This window comes from Saimiri boliviensis, chromosome 12, assembly GCF_048565385.1.
Source record: "Saimiri boliviensis isolate mSaiBol1 chromosome 12, mSaiBol1.pri, whole genome shotgun sequence".
Classification (NCBI taxonomy): Eukaryota; Metazoa; Chordata; class Mammalia; order Primates; family Cebidae; genus Saimiri; species Saimiri boliviensis.
The window spans coordinates 103,455,464-103,471,710 of NC_133460.1; the positions used below are offsets into that span (position 1 = coordinate 103,455,464).

Below are 16,247 nucleotides of genomic sequence, written 5' to 3' on the forward strand. Positions count from 1 at the left end.
CCTCCTGGGTTCAAGTGATTCTTCTGCATCAGAGTCCCCAGTAGCTGAAATTACAGGCATGCATCACCACGCCTGGCTAATTTTTTTTTTTTTTTTTTTTTTTTTAGTAGAGATGGGGTTTCATCATGTTGGTCAGGCTGGTCTCAAACTCCTGACCTCAGGTGATCCGCCCACCTTGGCCTCCCAAAGTGCTGGGATTACAGGCGTGAGCCACTGTGCCTGGCCATTTTTTTTTTTTTTCTTTTTTTGAGATGGTGTTCACTCTGTTGCCCAGGTTGGAGTGAAGTGCCACAATCTCGGCCCACTGCAACCTCTGCCTCCCGTGTTCAAGCCATTCTCATGCCTCAGCCTCCTGAGTAGCTGGGATTACAGGTGCCTGACGCTATGCCTGGCTAATTTTTGTATTTCTAGTAGACAGGGTTTCACCATATTGGCCGGGCTGGTCTTGAACACCTGACCTCAACTGATCTGCCTGCCTCGGCCTCCCAAAGTTCTAGGATTATAGGCATGAGCCAATGTGCCTGGCTTGAGTGAAAGTTTCTCTCTCTCTCTCTCTCTTTCTTTCTTTCTTTCTTTCTTTCTTGATGGAAGCTCTGTAGCCTGGGCTGGAGTGCAGTGGCACTATCTCAGCTCACTGCAACCTCCACCTCCCAGGTCCTGGTTCAAGCAATTCTTCTGCCTCAGCCTCCTGAGTAGCTAGGATTACAGGCACATGCCATTAAGCCCAGCTAATTTTTGTATTTTTAGTAGAGATGGGGTTTCACCATGTCAGCCGGCCTGGACTTGAACTCCTGATCTTGTGATCCACCTGTGTTGACCTCCCAAAGTGCTGGGATTACAGATGTGATCCACTGGGCCCTGCTGAGTGCAAGTTTCTACTTGGCTTTCAGACTGATTCTGCATCTGTGCCCCACTCCTCAGCCTCTAAACACCTGCTTGTTTTCTGTGATAACTAGACACATTAATAGTTATTTACAACAACAGAAAGCCCGGAGAATTGAATGGCACAGTTCAGGGTGCTGCCTTCCAGGGATTCAGTTTAGTGAGAGAAACAGAAATGGCATTCACACACCTAAGTATGCTCCAATGTATAAATTGCAGCCTGGGCAACGTAGTGAGAGCCTGTCTCCAAAAGAAAAGAAAAAAGATGAGGGTGGCATTGTATTCCTGCAGACACCAAAGACCCTCTCTGATTAGTTTTGTGTGACTTGGGGTTGGGGTAGACTGTAGATCCAGAGGAGGAATCTTGGAGCCAAATTTCTACTGTCTGAGTCTTCCCCATCATTCAGATCTCAGTTCAAATATCCCTCCCTCAGAGAAGCCTTCCTTGACACCCATTTTAGAGCAGCACACCCCCATTCTCTAACACACTACACTGTTTTGTAGCCTTCAGGGCACATATCATTCTGGGCTGTTTTACTATTATCTATCATCTATTTATTTATTTATTCATTCATTTTTGAAACAGGGTCTCACTGTGTCGCCCAGGCTGGAGTGAGTGGCACCATCACAGCTCACTGCAGCCTCAAAATCCTGGGCTTAAAGGAGTTTCCTGCCTCCACCTGCAAGTAGCTGGGACCACAGGTGCATGCCACTACGCCTGGCTAATTAAAAAAGTTTTTTTTGTAGAGATGGGTCTCCTAATGTTGCCCAGGCTGATCTTGAACTCCTGATCTCAAGCGATGCTCCTGCCTTGGCCTCCCATCATGCTGGGATTAGAGGCGAGAGCACCTGGCCTGGATTGTTTATTCTACTTGCCAGTTGTCTTGTCTCACCCAGTGGACTGCTCTGTCTTGGTCAGCTCTATAACATATCAATGCTTTATTAGGTCCTCAATGGTTTTTGTTTTGGGGATGACTGGATGAAGGAATGGATGGAGACCCCCCATCCTCGGGATGCCTCTTTTTAGGAACAAAGTGACCTGTTCTTTTGAGCCTGACCAGATGGCAGAGGTAGAACAAGGAAAGCCTAAGACGGGAAGAAAGATTGGAGTGGATTGAGGAGAATAAGGATGAAGAGCTGGATTTGAGCAATTGAGGGTGGCTGCAGAGACTCAGGGAGGTTTCCAAGGGCTAAGGGCCAAGGGCAGAAGACTAGTGGAGCTGCACCAAGCTTGTCCCGCAGGCAGGACTGGGGCTGGAATGGGTGGGCCTGCGGGTGGGGCGGGGCCGACGGTGGGTGGTGGTCCTGTGATGGGGCTCGGCGGGAAGGGGCGGGTCCTACGGAGGGAGGCGGGGTCTGTCTTGGGCCCGGGAGGGAGGCGGGTCCTACGGCGGGAGGCGGGGCCTGAGATGGGGCGGGGCTAGAGACGGGCCTTACGGCGGGCGGGGCGCGGCCGGGGTGCAAGGCGGGTACTGCAGTAGCAGTCAGTGCTGCGTGCTGCAGCGGCGGAAGATGGCTGCGGCCGAAGCGGCGGACACTCAACTGATGCTTGGAGTCGGGCTGATCGGTGAGGACGTAGACGCCCTGCCTGAAAAACTCACCCGGGTTCCGTCTCTGCACCACCTTGGCCCGGAGCAGCCCCTGCTCCCGCGGTCCCAAGAGGACCAACATGGAGGGCGCGGCCGGTTCCATGTTGGGCCTGGACTGGGGGCTGCGGGGCCCGGCCTCCTTGGCTCAGGGACCCGGCCCGCCGCCCTCGCCCGCCCGCGGCCGCCTGGGAGGCCAGCTCGGCTCCAGGGAGCCCGGGACCTCCCAGATCGCGGGGTGGAGCTTCCCCTGCACGCCCGGGTTTGCTAGGCTGAGCCGGGACGTCTTGCGCGCCCAGACAGGGGTGGTTGCAAGGGGAGATGTGCGGGCTGGGCCGGGCCGGGCGGGAGCTGCCGGCGAGCGGCGCGGCGCGGCGGGCAGGAGGCAGGGCCTGGTTCCCCAGAGCCGGGCGCGGGCGGTTGTCTCGGAGCCAACCGTGACTGCTCACCCGGGCGTCCCCCTTCGTGGGACCGGGCGGCTGGAGACTGCTGGGCCGGGTGCTGCGCGTTGTACACACATTGTCTCCTTTTAGCTCTCACCAAGGACCCAGGGGCCGTGGGAAACGACTGACGCCCGCTTTACGGAGGAGCAAATGGAGGCCCGGGCTGTCATTGGTCACGGACACACCATAGGCAGTACAGAGGAGGGGCGGGGAGGGGGGAGGCAGGGGGAAGTTCGAAGTGTAGCCCGGATCCCCCAGTCCCCACCAGGGTAGAGCTCCCGCATCATGTGATCGAGCTTGTGCATAAAGCAGGAGTCTCTACATAATCGTGCGTCGGAATCTCCATTAGCTCTGAGGAATGTAATTATCTCTCCATAGTTAAAAAATTTCACGTTGGGATTTTTGGGCAGCCTTGTGCAGTGTTTAGGGGGTGGAACCCATTCGTTCCCTTCAAAAAAGTTTTATTTCCCTGAGATTTTTGCATACCCATAAACACTTTCTATTCTCCAAGTGCACAATAACATTGCTGAGGCTTAGCAAAACTGAAGAAAGAGCTGATTATTTTTCAGTGCCTTAAGGCAGTACGTTTTTGTGGGAATGTTTTACCGTATTCATTTCTTTTTCAATTTTTTAGACAAGGTCTCGCTCTATCCAGGCTGGAGTGCAGCAGCACAATCACAGCCGCCATCTCCTAGGCTCAAACTATCCTCCTGTCTTGGCCTCCAAGTAGCTGGGACCAAAGGCGTGCACCACCACCCGGATAATTTTTGTATTTTTTTGTGTAGATGGGATACCAACGTGTTGTCCAGGCGGATTATGTGTTTATTTCTAATGTGATTTTCAAACTGCTTCAAAGCAATACCTAAGTAATTTAGTGTCTCCAGAAGGTACTTTTGTATTAAGGCTAAGGTAAACTGTCTTTATCTACTACTAATAGCAAAGAAAAAGATGACATATGATCATATTCTGAACTCAGAAGGTTTTTTATTATTCACATTAACATGCATTTCAAAGGAGTTTGCAGCCAGCCTGGGCAACGTACTGCAAACCACTATATCTCTGCAAAATATAAAAATTAGCTGGGTTTGGTGGCATAGGTGGGAGGATTGCTTGATTTCAGAGGGGCAGAGGTTGCAGTGAACCAAGATCATGCCACTGTAGTCTAGTCTGGGTGACAGAGTGAGACCCCCCCATCTCAAAAAAAAGAAAAGAGGCCAGGTGTGGTGGCTCACACCTGTAATCTCAGTACTTTAGGAGTTTGAGATCTGCCTGACCAATAGAGTGAAACCGTGTCTCCACCAAAAAAGGCAAAAAACTAGCTGGGTGTGGTGGTGCACGCCTGTAATCTCAGCTACTCCAGAGGCTGAGGCAGGAGAATCACTTAAACCCGGGAGGTGGAAGTTGCAGTGAGCACTGCAGCCTGGGTGACAGAGTAAGACCTTTTCTCTAAAGAAAAAAAAAAGGATCGTGGGTGTCTTTTTTAATGTAATGATTTCTTTTCCTTTTAGAAGATACCCAGTAGTGGGATTACTAGGTGGAATGGTAGTTCTGTTTTCTTTTTTTTTTTTTTTTTGAGACGGAGTTTTGCTCTTGTTACCCAGGCTGGAGTGCAATGGCGCGATCTCGGCTCACCGCAACCTCCGCCTCCTGGGTTCAGGCAATTCTTCTGCCTCAGCCTCCTGGGTAGTTCTGTTTTCAATAGCAATTTTTTTTTTTTTTTTTTTTTTTTTTTTTTGAGACGGAGTTTCGCTCTTGTTACCCAGGCTGGAGTGCAATGGCGCGATCTCGGCTCACCGCAACCTCCGCCTCCTGAGTTCAGGCAACTCTCCTGCCTCAGCCTCCTGAGTAGCTGGGATTACAGGCACGCACCACTATGCCCAGATAATGTTTTGTATTTTTAATAGAGACGGGGTTTCACCATGTTGACCAGGATGGTCTCGATCTCTTGACCTCGTGATCTACCCGCCTCGGCCTCCCAAAGTGCTGGGATTACAGGCTTGAGCCACCGCACACGGCAACAATTTTTATTTATAGTTTTTAGAGATAGTTTTTAGAGTTTTAGTCTCTGTTGCCTAGGCTGGGGTGCAGTGGTGTGTAGCTCACGACTACCTTTAAATACTGGGCTCAAGTGATCCTTCCACCTTAGCTTCCTAAGTAGCTGGGACCACAGCACATACCACCATGCCCAGCTAATTTTTAATTTTTTTTTTTTTTTTTTTTTTTTTTAAAGATGCAGTCTCACTATGTTGCCCAGGTTGGTCTGGAACTTTTGGCCTCAGGCGATCCTCTTGTCTTCCCAAAGTGTTAGGGTTTACAGGCATGAGCCATTATGCTTGGCCTAAAAAATTTTAAATATGAAATTCATGCAATTGGTATGCAACATGGTTTGAAAGATTTCACCATTTTTTTCATCTCTAGTTTTGTTTTTGACGAACCTTTTCTATGTATTTATTTATTTATTTATTTCTCTAAACCGTTTATTTCTCCCTACCAGAAGGTGGAGGGGGGCGGGCCTAGAATACAGGGTGAGGAGGATTCCTGGGTCGGGCCACTGCAGACAGCTGGGAGAGGCTGGGCGCGGCTCTCAGGCGAAGGTGGAGTTGTTCCAGCCCACGTTTGCCTCCTTCATGTCCTAATAATTGATGTCGACCCTGTCCGGGCTGATGCGCAGGCGCTCGGCCAGCAGGCCACACAGCGACTTGCTGTAGGAGAGGTTCTGCGCGCCGCCAGTCTTGCCGATGCTGTGCAGGCTGCAGAGCGCGCAGGCCTTGCTGGAGCCCCCGAAGGTCATGAGCTGGTCCGGGACCATGTGCACCGCGATGTACTGGGGCGGCTTGCCGGTGGCCTGCGCCAGCTGTTGGGTGAGCTCGGAGAGGAACCCGTCCGGCACAGAGGCCCGGGGCACGTTGGTGTTCACAATGAACATCGACATGATGGCAGAGGGACCAGGAGATCCGCGCAGAGACATCTATGTATTTATTAAGAATTATTCCACCCAGCACTTTGGGAGGCTGAGGCAGGGCGGATCACTTGAGGTCAGGAATTTTAAGACCAGCCTGGCCAACATGGTGAAACCCCATCTCCACTAAAAATACAAAAATTAGGCCGGGCGCAGTGGCTCAAGCCTGTAATCCCAGCACTTTGGTAGGCCAAGGTGGGTGGATCACGAGGTCAAGAGATCGAGACCATCCTGATCAACATGGTGAAACACCGTCTCTACTAAAAATCCAAAAAATTAGCTGGGTATGGTGGTGTGTGCCTGTAATATCAGCTACTCAGGAGGCTGAGGCAGGAGAATTGCCTGAATCCAGGAGGCAGAGGTTGCGGTGAGCCGAGATCGCGCCATTGCACTCCAGCCTGGGTAACAAGAGCAAAACTGTCTCAAAAAAATAAAAAATAAAAAAAAACACACAAAAATTAGCCGGACATGGTGGTGGGTGCCTGTAATCCCAGCTACTCAGGAGGCCGAGGCAGGGGAATCGCTTGAGCCTGGGAGGTGGAGCATGTAGTGAGCCAAAATTGTGCCAGTGCGCTCCAGCCTGGGTGACAGAACAAGATTCCACCTCAAAAAAGAAAAAAAAAAAAAAAAAAGAATTATTCCAAATAGATAAAAACTTAATGTAACTTTAGTTTATAGGCATTTGTGTGGGAGGAGATAGGGAGGAACTCTGCCCTATCTCTGAGGCTGAATTTTCATTCATGGTTTGTTATAAAAGCTTTTTACGCTGGGTGTGGTGGCTCACGCCTGTAATTCTAGCACTTTGAGAGGCTGAGGCGTGTGAATAATGAGGTCAGGAGTTGGAGACCAGCCTGGCCAACAGAGAGACACCCGTCTCTACTGAAAAAAAAATACGAAAAATAGCTGGGTGTGGTGACGTGTCTGTAATCACAGCTCCTCGGGAGGCTGAGACAGGAGAATCACTTGAACCTGGGAGGCAGAGGTTGTGACGAGCCAAGATGGCGCCACTGCACTCCAGCCTGGACGACAGAGTGAGACTCCGTCTCAAGAAAAATAAAGTTTTTTACTCAGGTGGCCTATAATTCTGGATCATGAGAGCCAGATAATTTGAGCAGTAGTGATAGGTGGGAATTTGGGGTCTCAAGTACTCTGAGTTGCTTTGTAAAATGGGGTGTTAAAACTGATTCCGCTAAGTGCTTCTGAGTAACCAATCAATTCACTTCCTTGCTACTGTTTGACATTCTCACAGTGACCATCTTTCCACCGTAGAAAAGGACACAAATGGAGAAGTTCTGTGGGTGTGGTGTTATCCTTCCACGACAGCCACATTAAGGAGCCTGCTGCTGAGGAAATGCTGCCTTACAGATGAAAACAAACTTCTCCATCCCTTTGTCTTTGGTCAGTACAGAAGAACATGGTTTTATATCACAACAATTGAAGTTCCAGATTCTTCTGTTTTGAAAAAGGTATGATTGCATGAAGGTTAAAAAACCCCAAAATATTTAAAGTGATGTAAGATTATTCTAATAACCCTTAGCTTTAGACCTTATTCACAGTATACTTTTGAAAATATTAAATACTATTTTCATTGGGAGTATTCACACTTTACTCTCATTCATTCTATAAATATTTATTGTCGTCTAGTATATGACAGACCCTGTGGTTGATATAGTGGTGAGCAGTGCAATATGTGGTCTCTTCCCTTTTTTTTTTTTTTGATTTTTGAGATAGAGTTTTGCTCTGTTGCTCAGGTTTGAGTGCAATGGCGCAATCTTGGCTCACTGCAACTTTGGCCTCCCAGGTTCAAGTGATTCTCCTGCCTCAGCCTCCTGAGTAGCTGGGGTAACAGGTGCCTGCTGCCATGCCTTGCTATTTTTTTAAAATTTTTTTTTTTTTTTTTTTTTTTTGAGACGGAGTTTTGCTCTTGTTGCCCAGGCTGGAGTGCAATGGCGCGATCTCGGCTCACCGCAACCTCCGCCTCCTGGGTTCAGGCAATTCTCCTGCCTCAGCCTCCTGAGTAGCTGGGATTACAGGCACGCGCCACCATGCCCAGCTAATTTTTTGTATTTTTAGTAGAGACAGGGTTTCACCATGTTGGCCAGACTGGTCTTGAACTCTTGACCTCAGGTGATGTGCCCAGCCAGGATCTATTGAGAATTTAGAAAGATTAAGGAAATTCATGTATTAAGTAGACTTCTTGGTGTGTTGTTTGATATGAACAGTATCAGTGTGACATGTGGAAGACTAGGATGTGGTAATCGTGGCCTTTCCTAATCCCAAGCAACCAGCAGTTTTTTTCAAAGAATAGAATATTTGAACAAAGTGGCATGTACCCAGATAGACATTTTTTCCCATTTTAGGGCTAATTTATAGCCACTAATGGGACTGTGTGAAGCCTGACTAGAATACCAGCTTAAATTTAAGAAATTACATTTAAAAGAGCAGGAAGGTAACAATTTAGAAACTGTAGAAGGCTTAAGACAAAACAGATTCATAGTTACAAAATATAAATTTGCAATAAAATAGGATTCTTTTTTATTTTAACTTCAATTTTTTTTTTTTTCCGAGACGGAGTTTCGCTCTTGTTACCCAGGCTGGAGTGCAATGGCGCGATCTCGGCTCACCGCAACCTCTGCCTCCTGGGCTCAGGCAATTCTCCTGCCTCAGCCTCCTGAGTAGCTGGGATTACAGGCACGCACCATCATGCCCAGCTAATTTTTTGTATTTTTAGTAGAGACGGGGTTTCACCATGTTGAACAGGATGGTCTCGATCTCTCGACCTTGTGATCCACCCGCCTCGGCCTCCCAAAGTGCTGGGATTACAGGCTTGAGCCACCGCGCCCGGCTTTTTTTTTTTTTTTTGAGACGGAGTTTCTCTCTTGTTACCCAGGCTGGAGTGCAATGGCACGATCTCGGCTCACCACAACCTCTGCCTCCTGGGTTCAGGCAACTCTCCTGCCTCAGCCTCCTGAGTAGCTGGGATTACAGGCACGTGCCACCATGCCCAGCTAATTTTTTGTATTTTTAGTAGAGACGGGGTTTCACCATGTTGACCAGGTTGGTCTGGATCTCTTGACCTCGTGATCCACTTGCCTCGGCCTCCCAGAGTGCTCGGATTACAGGCTTGAGCCACTGCGCCCGGCTTAACTTCCATTTTTAATTTTTTTTTTTTTTTTTTTGATTCAGAGTCTCACTTTGTCACTCAGGCTGGAGTGCAGTGGTGCAATCATGTCTCACTGCAGCCTTAATCTCCTGGACCCAAGTGGTCCTCCCACTTCAGCTCCCTGAGTAACTGGGAGCACAGGCGTGTACCACTGTCCCCTGCTAGTTTTTAAATTTTTCGTAGAGGCAAGGTCTTACTCTGTGGCCCTGGCTGGTCTTGAACTCCTGGGTTCAAGCGATCCTCCTGTCTTTGCCTCCTAAAGTGCTGGCAGTACTAAAGGTACTCAGCCTAAAGGCATGAGCCACTGCACCTGGCCAAGGATAGCTTTCAATATGTAAGGAAATCTTTGGTTTGTTGCTTGATAAGTTTTGTTTTTTTTGATGGAGTTTTGCTCTTGTCGCCCAGGCTGGCGTGCAGGGGCAAGATCTCGGCTCACTGCAACCTTCGCCCCTGAGGTTCGAGTGATTCTTGTGCCTCAGCCTTCCAAGTAGCTGGGACTACAGGCATGTGCCACCATTCCTGGCTACTCTTTATTTTAAATGTATCTCTTCAAAATTTTGTATTTATAAAATTCTGAATTTTGTCTCATTGGTGGAAATATTAGATATATGATTATCAGAAACTTATAATAATAGAAGCATATAAGTAAATGAAGCTTCTTTTCCCCTCCCCTCCGCCCAGACAGAGTCTCGCTCTTTTGCCCAGGCTTGAGTGCAGAGTTGCAATCTCAGCTCACTGCAACCTCTGCCTCCTGGGTTCAAGCGATTCTCTGCCTCAGCCTCCTGAGTAGCTGGGATTACAGGTATGTGTCACCACGCCTGGCTAATTTTTGTATTTTTAGTAGAGACAGGGTTTCACCATCTTGGCTAGGCTGGTCTTGAACTCCTGACCTCATGATTCACCTGCCTCAGCCTCCCAAAGTGCTGGGATTACAGGCATGACCTGCCTGTCTGAAGCTTCTTATAATAGTACTTTTTAGCTTACCACACTCTTTAGAGAATTAGTTCAGGAGCTGTATGATTGTTACTGAGATATGTTTTGTTATTTTCCATCCTTAGATAATGAAGACCAGTTGCTAGCGATAGGTGACTATGGTTAAGAATAATCAACTGGCCGGGCGCGGTGGCTCATGCCTGTAATCTAGCACTTTGGGAGGCCAAGGTGGGTGGATCACCTGAGTTCAGGAGTTCAAGACCAGCCTGGCCATCATGGTGAAACCCCATCTTAAAAAAAAAGGAAAGAAAAGAAAAGATAAATATGCTGGGTGTGGTGGCTCATGCCTGTAATCTCAGCACTTTGGGATGCTGAGGTGGGTGGATTATTTGAGGCCGGGGGTTTGAGACTAGCCTGGCCAACAGAGTGAAACACTGTCTCTACTGAAAATACAAAAAATTAGCTGGCCATGGTGGGGCGTCTGTAATCCCAGCTACTTGGGAGCTTGGGAGGCTGAGGCATGAGAATCACTTGAACCTGGGAGGCAGAGGTTACAGTGACCTGAGCTCACACCACTGTACTCTGGCCTGGGTGACAGAGCAAGACTGTCTCCAAAAAAAAAAAAAAAAAGAAAAAAGAAAAGAAAAAGAAGAGATATACCAGAAAAATATGTATATCTATTATGTATTAATAAAAATAAGTAAAATAAGGGTGTGATGGTGCGTGCCTGTAGTTTCAGCTACTTGAGAGGCTGAGGCAGGGGGATCTCTTGAGTCCAGGAGTTTAAGTCCAGCTTAGGCCACGTAGTGAAACCCTCAACTCAAAAAAAAAAAAGAAAAAAAAGGTAAATTAGTGAAAAAGTATGGGTGAGAAAAGATAAGCAATTGCTAAATTGGTAAGTCTGCACTTACCAATTTAGAAATTAGAAAGAAGTAAGCACTTCTTTATTCTACTTTGATGAGATTACGGGACCTTAAGTAGAAATGTACATTTATATTTGAGTGAAGTATTTTTGATTTCTGAAAAAATTTTTTCTGTAAGTATTGCATGCTTATGTAGGAAATTAAATATATATGTATATGTAATATATGTGCACATGCAAAAGTTTAAAGAAGCAAGTGAGGACTTGTTACATTTTGATCTTTTCCTTTTAATACTGTTATGTCTTGTACAAAAGGTTTGTTAGAATATAGTAATAAAAATTAATTCTGCTGAAGTTTCTTTAAAAAGGATTTTTTGTTGTTGTTTCTTTTGAACAGGTGACTCATTTTTCTATTGTTCTGACTGCCAAAGATTTTAACCCAGAGAAGTATGCTGCCTTCACTAGGATATTGTGTAGGTCTGTATAAAAATTGTATTAAATGCTAATAAACAAAATGAAGATCTTACCGTAGTTACATAGCAGATTTCTACACTGAGAAAGCCAAATTCAGCCTTGTGTCTCCAACACAATCCTTAGTAGCCCTTCACAGGCTGTAAAGAGGGCCTTTCTGTTTTGCTTTTTTGATATTTCTCGTCTTATTTGGGTAATGATCTAGGGGAAGAGAAGCAGCAGTTTCTGTAGCTATTGTAGTTCCTGGGTGTTTTGAGTCACTTCCTACTTTTGGTGTGTTACTTCTGTTCACTTCCAGTCTAGAATTTCCTTAGTAGGTTGGATAAGTTAAGTGACTTATGACTCAGTAAACTGGTTCACATGTGTCAAGGTCTGTGTGTGGCAATCATGTTGGGGAAATAATTATGCTGAAGCACAAGAACACATTTCTTAGCTGGAATGGTGAGAAGCTAGGGAATTCTCTTTTTTTTTTTTTTTTTGAGACGGAGTTTCGCTCTTGTTACCCAGGCTGGAGTGCAATGGCGCGATCTTGGCACACCGCAACCTCCGCCACCTGGGTTCAGGCAATTCTCCTGCCTCAGCCTCCTGAGTAGCTGGGATTACAGGCACGCGCCACCATGCCCAGCTAATTTTTTGTATTTTTAGTAGAGACGGGGTTTCACCATGTTGACCAGGATGGTCTCGATCTCTTGACCTTGTGATCCGCCCTTCTGGGCCTCCCAAAGTGCTGGGATTACAGGCTTGAGCCACCGCGCCCGGCGGGAATTCTCGTTAATTGGTTAGTCATGATTCCGGTAGACTCTTTTAGTTTCATCCCTGTTGTTGAAAAATTTATCTAAAATATACCAGAATGTTTTTTCTTTTCTTTTCTTTTTTTTTTTTTTGAGACGGAGTTTCGCTCTTGTTACCCAGGCTGGAGTGCAATGGCGCGATCTCGGCTCACCGCAACCTCCGCCTCCTGGGTTCAGGCAATTCTCCTGCCGCAGCCTCCTGAGTAGCTGGGATTACAGGCACGCGCCACCATGCCCAGCTGATTTTTTGTATTTTTAGTAGAGACGGGGTTTCGCTATGTTGACCAGGATGGTCTCGATCTCTCGATCTCGTGATCCACCCGCCTCGGCCTCCCAAAGTGCTGGGATTACAGGCTTGAGCCACCGTGCCCGGCTCTTTTCTTTTTTTTTTGAGACAGGGTCTCACTCTGTTCCTCAGGCTGGAGTGCAGTGGCTTCATCATGGCAAACTGCAGTCTCGACCTCCCAGGACTCAGGTGATCCTCCCAGCTCAGCCTCCCATGTAGCAAGGACTGCAGGCACGCACCCCCATGCCTAGCTAATTTTTTGTATTTTTGTATTTTTTGTAGTGACAGGGTTTCATTATGTGCCCAGGCTGTTCTCAAACTTCTGAGCTCAAGCAATCTGCCCATGTTGGCCTCCCAAAGTGCTGGGATTATAGGCGTGATGAAACTCTTCTTTATATGTTAAAGATATTAGCTCTACCTTTTTTCTTTTCTTTTTTTTTTTTGAGACGGAGTTTCGCTCTTGTTACCAGGCTGGAGTGCAATGGCGCGATCTCGGCTCACCGCAACCTCCGCCTCCTGGGTTCAGGCAATTCTCCTGCCTCAGCCTCCTGAGTAGCTGGGATTACAGGCACGCGCCACCATGCCCAGCTAGTTTTTTGTATTTTTAGTAGAGATGGGGTTTCACCATGTTGACCAGGATGGTCTCGATCTCTCAACCTCGTGATCTACCCGCCTCGGCCTCCCAAAGTGCTGGGATTACAGGCTTGAGCCACCGCGCCCAGCCTCTTTTCTTTTATTTTACATTTTCTTTTTTTTCTTCTAGAGACATCCTGCTCAGGAAAGCTCTTTCTTAATGATGAAGGCTTTGGCAGGGTTTTAGTGGGGCGATCTCTGCTCACTGCAACCACCGCCTCCCAGGTTCAAGCAATTCTCCTGCCTCACCCTCCCAAGTAGCTGAGATTACAGGCTTGTGCTACCACCCCTGGCTAATTTTTGTATTTTTTTTTTTTTTTTTTTTGAGACAGAGTTTCGCTCTTGTTTCTAAGGCTGGAGTGCAATGGCGCAATCTCGGCTCACCGCAACCTCCGCCTCCGGGGTTCAGGCAATTCTCCTGCCTTAGCCTCCTGAGTAGCTGGGATTACAGGCACGCGCCACCACGCCCAGCTAATTTTTTGTATTTTTAGTAGAGATGGGGTTTCACCATGTTGACCAGGATGGTCTCGATCTCTTGACCTCGTGATCCACCCGCCTCCGCCTCCCAAAGTGCTGGGATTACAGGCTTGAGCCACCGCGCCCAGCCTCTTTTCTTTTATTTTACATTTTCTTTTTTTTCTTCTAGAGACATCCTGCTCAGGAAAGCTCTTTCTTAATGATGAAGGCTTTGGCAGGGTTTTAGTGGGGCGATCTCTGCTCACTGCAACCACCGCCTCCCAGGTTCAAGCAATTCTCCTGCCTCACCCTCCCAAGTAGCTGAGATTACAGGCTTGTGCTACCACCCCTGGCTAATTTTTGTATTTTTTTTTTTTTTTTTTTGAGACAGAGTTTCGCTCTTGTTTCTAAGGCTGGAGTGCAATGGCGCAATCTCGGCTCACCGCAACCTCCGCCTCCGGGGTTCAGGCAATTCTCCTGCCTTAGCCTCCTGAGTAGCTGGGATTACAGGCACGCGCCACCACGCCCAGCTAATTTTTTGTATTTTTAGTAGAGATGGGGTTTCACCATGTTGACCAGGATGGTCTCGATCTCTTGACCTCGTGATCCACCCGCCTCTGCCTCCCAAAGTGCTGGGATTACAGGCTTGAGCCACGGCGCCCGGCTAATTTTTGTATTTTTAGTAGAGACGGAGTCTCCTCATGTTGGCCAGGCTGGTCTTGAATTCCTGACCTCAAGGGATCCCTTGCCTCAGCCTCCCAAAGTGCTGGGATTACAGGTGTGAGCCACCACGCCCAGGCTTGCAGGGCTTTAACTGTGATTTTGTTTTTGTTTTTGTTTTTTTCTAGAGACAGGGTCTTGTTCTTTTGCCTAGCCTGGAGTGCAGTGTCGTGATCATAGTTCATTGTAACCTTGAACTCCTAGGCAGAAGAAATTCTCTCACCTCGACCTCCCAAGTAGGTAGGACTACAGGTGCTTGCCATTGCTCCTGGCTAATTAAAAAATATATACATATAGGCCGGGCGCGGTGGCTCAAGCCTATAATCCCAGCACTTTGGGAGGCCGAGGCGGGTGGATCACAAGGTCGAGAGATCGAGACCATCCTGGTCAACATGGTGAAACCCCCGTCTCTACTAAAAATACAAAAAATTAGCTGGGCATGGTGGCACGTGCCTGTAATCCCAGCTACTCAGGAGGCTGAGGCAGGAGAATTGCCTGAACCCAGGAGGCGGAGGTTGCGGTGAGCCGAGATGGCGCCATTGCACTCCAGCCTGGGTGACAAGAGCGAAACTCCGTCTCAAAAAAAAAAAATATATATATATATACACATATATATATATTTTGTAAAGACGTGGTCTTACTATGTTGCTCAGGTTCGTCTTGAACTCCTGGAGTCAAGTGACCTCTGTTGGTTTTTCAGAGTGCTGGGATTACAAATGTGAGCCACTGCACCTGGTCCTTCAAAATAAAAATACTGTTGCTGGGTGCGATGGCTCAAGCCTGTAATCCCAGCACTTTGGGAGGCCGAGGCGGGTGGATCATGAGGTCAAGAGATCAAGACTATCCTGGCCAATGTGGTGAAATCCCATCTCTACTAAAAATACAAAAATTAGCTGGGCGTGGTGGAGCACGCCTACAGCCCCAGCTACATGGAAGGCTGAGGCAGGAGAATTGCTTGAACCTGGGAGGCGGAGGTTGCAGGTTGCAGTGAGATCACGCCACTGCACTCCAGCCTGGGTGACAGAGTGAGACTTCATCTCAAAAAAAAAAAAAGTTGTTACTAGATAGAATTATAATTCTAGGTATTATCATGCTACTCTCAGCCCTCAGGCCTCAGGCTTTTGCCTAATACATACATTTTTGGGGGCACTGCTGGTGAAAGGAATTGTTTTTGTTTCATAAACTCAGTAAGTGGTTCCCTTTTGGCTCTTTTTGTGCATGAATGTATATACACACCAAAAAAAAAAAAAAAAAAAAAAAAGAAAAGAAAAAGGGAGAGAGAGAAAAAAACTCTAGAGTAAGAGTATCTTCTCATTACCTAAGGGTTTCACTTAGATTATATTTTGGCTAAATGAGATTTCACCATTTTTGCAGCCAGCCAGAATGAAAAAGCTTCCTACTCTCATAAGAAATTCCAGGTGAATGTCTCACTGTGGATAAACAGTTGTCTGTTAATGTGGCACTTACACAAAGGGAGATTATGATTGCCAGAAGAGATGCTATCCAGAAGCCATAAACTAAAAATACCGCAGAGGTATTTTTTTTTACAAACATGGGACTCTCGCCGGGCGCGGTGGCTCAAGCCTGTAATCCCAGCACTTTGGGAGGCCGAGGCGGGTGGATCACGAGGTTGAGAGATCGAGACCATCCTGGTCAACATGGTGAAACCCCGTCTCTACTAAAAATACAAAAAATTAGCTGCGCATGGTGGCGCGTGCCTGTAATCCCAGCTACTCAGGAGGCTGAGGCGGGAGAATTGCTTGAACCCAGGAGGCGGAGGTTGCGGTGAGCCGAGATCGCGCCATTGCACTCCAGCCTGGGCAACAAGAGCGAAACTCCGTCTCAAAAAAAAAAAAAAAAAAAACATGGGACTCTCATTTCATTTGGTTGAGTCAGGGGTATGTTGCTCAACTGAATTCACTGGGAAATATTCTGGAGTCCAACAGACAAGGTTGCTTCAGACCCCATTTCCTTCCCAGAAAGAGGCCCAGAGGGTTTCTCAGCTTCTGCGGTGCATGGCATCATAGTTTTCTGGATTTCCTCTCCCATCACAGTGCAAGAG

The 16,247-nt window shown here is 47.4% G+C and overlaps 1 protein-coding gene and 1 pseudogene across 4 annotated transcripts in view; one reads left to right on the forward strand and one right to left on the reverse strand.

Moving 5' to 3' along the window:
* Positions 1 to 2,319: 2,319 nt before the first annotated feature.
* Positions 2,320 to 16,247, forward strand: part of DENND10 (DENN domain containing 10) — a 37,102-nt gene continuing 23,174 nt past the window's right edge. For 2 of the 4 annotated variants that reach the window (XM_039465337.2, XM_039465338.2), the window contains exons 1-3: positions 2,320 to 2,449; positions 7,140 to 7,336; positions 11,226 to 11,305. In XM_039465337.2, the coding sequence (XP_039321271.1) occupies positions 2,395 to 2,449; positions 7,140 to 7,336; positions 11,226 to 11,305 (332 nt within the window). In that variant the 5' untranslated portion in view covers positions 2,320 to 2,394. Of the gene's footprint in view, positions 2,450 to 7,139; positions 7,337 to 11,225; positions 11,306 to 16,247 lie in introns of those variants that run through there. The other 2 variants (XM_039465336.2, XM_039465340.2) reach the window with 2 other exon arrangements.
* On the reverse strand, positions 5,348 to 5,872 carry LOC120362545 (macrophage migration inhibitory factor pseudogene; annotated as a pseudogene).